At 38.4% G+C, this 5,209-nt stretch overlaps 1 protein-coding gene across 1 annotated transcript in view; it reads left to right on the forward strand.

Moving 5' to 3' along the window:
• Positions 1-660: 660 nt before the first annotated feature.
• LOC113226867 (ATP-binding cassette sub-family G member 4) overlaps positions 661-5,209 on the forward strand; it is a 22,130-nt gene continuing 17,581 nt past the window's right edge. Inside the window, exon 1 of the mRNA XM_026459654.1 lies at positions 661-833. Within this exon, the coding sequence (XP_026315439.1) occupies positions 688-833 (146 nt within the window). The 5' untranslated portion in view covers positions 661-687. The remainder of the gene's footprint in view (positions 834-5,209) is intronic.

Genomic DNA, 5,209 nt, shown 5'->3' on the forward strand with positions numbered 1-5,209 from the left:
AGCATATCAATAAAATCAAAAACTTATTTTAGACATTGTCCAAATCGTGTTAAACCGATTAAAATTTATATTTGTTTGACGCGTCGTGTCGTGTCTGTTTCATACACACAAAACAAGCCGTCACGTCAGATTGCGACACACTAATATAAATGTAACCATATTAAATCTATGAAACTGATACCATTCTGACGCATCACGACACGACACGTCAGAGAAATCTAAATCCGGCTGTACTTACAGAAAACTTATATCCTATGTTAGTAAAGAAGTTGTAAGAAAATAAATACTTTAAATTGTACACCACGCCTCTAAATCCCATATGTGTTAAGTTCTAGTGCTTAAATTTATCACAGCCAGGGTACTCCAACAACGACCGCATGAGGATGGGAGGAGGACACAACCGCATATATCTGTGTCATATTGCTTTAAACAACTTTCAGACGTCATTCATTATTATCAAGACAAACCTTTCACCACTGACCTACGGGTCACATTTAGAAGTATGTTTGACTATTTCTTCCATTAATAACGTGTAATTCTTATTGTATTCTCCATCAACAGTCTTGTGAGGTATTAACTTCCAAAAGCCATTTGAGTCATTACGAAATTGCCATTCAGTGCTGCAATCAAGTCATTTGTCGTGTTTCATTGTTGCAGAGCACCCTACCGCACGATGGTCATGCAACGATGACGTCCAGCCTGAAGATGGAGTCGAAAGGCACGCAGATACATCTGCCGCTCATTGGCCGCGGCAGCAAAGGGGAGATCAGCGACAAAGTCATGTTTTCTGTCAAATCTCCACCCGATCAGCTCAATAACGGACAACCTTTAGCGTAAGCATTGCAAAAGCAGAAAATTGTCAAAGCTGAGATACTTATTTGGCTGTGGTTAAGATGTGTCATTCTTGTAATAGTAGCTGGGGAAAATCCTCTGTTATTTGTTCTCATATGGTACCTAGGATGATGCCGTGGTTATCCCAGATGACATAGATATAATTATAATTACCCCAAAATTCATATCGAATAAACCATTACCATCTACATTGCACGAAAATGCTCGTATAATATAAATAATACTGACATAGCCTATTTGGCAATCTCTATAATATTTTTTCCCACAGAAAATCTTAAATTTAGGGCGGGTGCAGATTGAACGTTAATATATGTATACCTAAAATTGGAATAGAAAAGTCACAATCTCGCTGGAGTTCCATTTAAGCTTCACGACATTAATCGAACTTGGTAAAATTTAACCGCATAAAACCGGCTCTGTTTCTTTTGAACTAAGCTATTAATCAATAATTTACTGTAATTTTGTTGGAAACTGCAATTGGATCAACAATAGTTAACTCTAAACTATAATAAATGAACAATTGAATGTTACGTCCATCACCTTTATTGCGGGTATTTTCAAATTATAATGATTGCAATAGTGGAGGTAGTGGGGCATAAATATGATCAACTCATTGAGAGCTCATTCTTCGGCCAAGCGTCGAACAACCAAGAACTCCCAAACGTAATGGAGGCGAAACACGTGTCAGTTGTATAATTTTGGTGGAGGTATTTGTGACTGTATTTGTGCTTATGTTATTTACTTCATCAATTTTATGCAAAGGGAGAACTGCATGACAAAAATATTCAACACAAGCGTTACCATTTTGTACGATTAAACCTTCACTGAGTTCGCGGGGTAGGAAAGTAATTTACTTCCATTTTTATTAAGGCATTAGTGAGAAATTCTGATTAAAGACCATCGTCTACGTAACTACACACTGCGTAAACTTGGATTTAAAGATAAAAATATTGTAATGTACTATTGCAAATGTCAAAGTTTGCATACCTATATATTCGTTACGAAATAGCACTGAAACTTTAATTAAAACTTTTTTATTCTATAAAGTGACGGCACGAACAAGTCGTGTGCCTGATGGTAAGCGACATATCTATAAAAGTTGCAGTACCACTCCCAGTTTTAAGTCGCAAAGATCTGCGGGTATTGCTACTGCGCCCGTCACTCACAGACAAAGTCACCTGTGTCCGTAGTTTCACCAGCACCAATATCCTACAAAACCAGAACGCTCTAATGCTTACATTACGGCTTGGCAGCAGGAATAGGTATGGTGGCAGAACTTCCCAGATTAACTCTTTTACAACAACACAACTCTTTTAACAAAGAGCTCTACTGCTAAATGCGGTTTAAATAAGCTACCGTTCCGATACTTTTCATCCCAAATTTTCTTCCGGCCAGACAATCTTAAGAACAAGACCTAGGAGTTTGGAAGGAGACCGTCTGGTAAACATTGGTAATTTTTAACAGCGTAAATGATGGCCTGCCAGGATCACACAATACTCGCATTTGGGCTCATTCGGAGTCAGATGCTACAAACCCCTGTTAAAATCCAGTGCATAATGCATAACCATTACAAGCACAAGTGGAACTTTGGCAACGTTAAAGCAACCATTTGGCAGCAAGTTTCACCAGTTTCGAATTTATTTGGATCAGAGGGTTTTTACATAATTTTGTGAGCACCAAGATTCTACGACGTGTGACCCATTTTGATTTACTTATAGGAGTATATGTATTTATGTACTAGTCACTCAATTGAGAGGTGGGACAATGGTCGCTTCTTAATTGAACGGTCTATGCTTAAACCACTACCGTAGATTTTTGTCATCCATAATCACGTCATAACCTATAGTGTGAAGTTTTTGGTTCCCTATACCGTTTAACCTCGTAAATGACAAATTTTGAACATCAACCGGAATCTTATTATAGAAACGTTATACATTTCCTGTGACTTTGTGAAGACGATTGTCAAGAACAACCACTTTATTTTTATCACTCGTATTAATGTTACGTTTATTATTATTTTTCATAAAACATTCATAATGTTACTATTCCGTGTATTCATTTGCGTTTACTTCAACGAGTCTTAAATATTGGTATTATAAGGCTTCACTATAACCTCGTTTGATTTAAGAAACGGAATCATTTACAATATTATTATTATTATTATAATTCTCAAGTATGGTAATCATATTCTTGCGTCATACTGAGCCCGTTGGATGGAATAATTTAATACTATTAGCCTAATGGTGGGAATTATTCATCACAGCGATCGTTGGAAGGAAATCCGATAAGTTCAAGGAGCTTGTGAACTTAATTTTCAACGGGTCTTTATTGAATAGAAAACTACCATAATACTCAGACATATAAACTAACGTATTTAACTCGTACTACGTCAGTGGTTAGTGTGGATGAGAGTTTAGAAAATGACATTGTTAGTGTAGTGGGGTATAAGGGGGCCCAAATACCATCATTTAGGCCCCAAGACTCGCCTGCACGTGTGTATCGTGCCGGATAAAGTGACTAACAGTGACCATGATAAAGTGGAAGAAAAATACATGGTGTGCCGATCCCACCTAGCGGGGGATAAGGACAGGAAGAAGAAGAAGAGTGTTGTGTGCAATCCTGGGTATGACTTTGATAAGACTGAAGCAAACGAAGGTATTTGCTTGTCACCGCCCGTGCTGAGTGCTCGGTCACTGTTAGAGCTTTAGCGTGCAATTTCCGTCAAGTCACCATCGCGGAATCTCATTATTAAGGACCACGGACTCAACAGGTTTTTTTTATGATATCAAGTGACGGGACGAACAAGTCATGCGCTTGATGGTAAGCGACACGCCTATCCATAACAGTTACAATGCCACTCAAAGTTTTTAATGGCAAAGATGTACTACCACTGCGCCCGCCTGCGACTTAAGATGACAAGTCCCATGTGCATATAATGTCACCTGTGTGCTCTTCAGAATTGGAGCGCAGGAATGCTCACATTACTGCGTGGCGGCAGAAATAGGTAAGATGGCAGTACTTCCCAGAACGAACTCTTTCACAAGGACCTCTACTGCTACTAAAGTTATCGCTACTAAACATTCACAATGTACGTAACCTAGACATTAAATTTAGAGGTAGAATAGACTAGAATAGAATCGAAAACATTTATTCCTTAAGTAGACAACACAGTACACATGCATTTTGTAATAATAACAATAAAAATAGTATTAACTACAAATATATAGAAGAGTACAACGCGTGTGTGCTGTGCTGCCAAGGAAACCGTGATTCACTCAGCTTATTGTCGTCTCACTTATGGTGCTACGACGCTGATTTTCAGCGGATCCGGCAACAGAACACACGTGACACGGAACATAGTAGCCGTGACAAATTGACAATTATGTCCTTAAAACGCACAAAATATGTCAGAACGAACAGATTATTGATACAGTACAAGAAGCAATTACGTTACCACTTACATAATATATGCGTTAAAATTGTGAAAACAGTACATGGTACACGGTACATGCCGCCACGGTGATTCGTACCATCGAACTCCCAATGTGACACATTTGTTCTCACACTAGGCTACCAGCGCTTTCGTTAAATTCGTACCAAATATTATCAGACGTCTAAAGTGCGTTTATCACAAATTATGTATATGTTAAATATTATAACCCTCCTTGAAGTATTCTTTTTATAATATCAAGTGACGGGACGAACAAGTCGTGCAACTGATGATAAGCTACACGCCTGTCCGTAACAATTACAGTGCCACTCAGAGCTTTAAATCACAAAGATCTGAGGGGCACTGCCACTGTACCCATTACCCTGAGACATAAATTAACAATAGGTAAGATGGTAGAACTACCCTCGACGAATTCTTTCACAAGGAGCTCTACTGTTACTTATATACAGTATAAAAAAGTAATTCACCAACTTCGTTCGGAGAATCTTTACAGTTCTCTCCTGAGAAGTTGTAATTTTGCAGATATGACCTTATTACACCACGGGTGTTGAAAGATTTTTGTTTTTAATGGTAAATAGACGAACGCTTGACCACAATCTCACCTGATAGTGAACGACGATGTTACGTGTTTATCTAGTAAATGTCTATTCGCTCTACCCCTGAATAGCCCCAAATTGTAGCTGTCGGGAAATACAGATGTCGCCAAAAAACCTTTATTCCCTTTCTGAAAGATGAAGTAAAGCGCTACGTGCGAATGAGTGGTAAGCAGAAATGGGTTTAATAGCCCGTGTTTCAAACGAGGTTTTTACCAATGCCGCCGGGTTTTAACCCATTTCTGCCCAAAATCGTGGGCAAACGATGAATATGGAATTTGTATAATTCCATACTTAATACAAATTTTCATGT

Source organism: Hyposmocoma kahamanoa, unplaced genomic scaffold (assembly GCF_003589595.1).
Source record: "Hyposmocoma kahamanoa isolate Upper Pololo Valley unplaced genomic scaffold, ASM358959v1 202, whole genome shotgun sequence".
Classification (NCBI taxonomy): Eukaryota; Metazoa; Arthropoda; class Insecta; order Lepidoptera; family Cosmopterigidae; genus Hyposmocoma; species Hyposmocoma kahamanoa.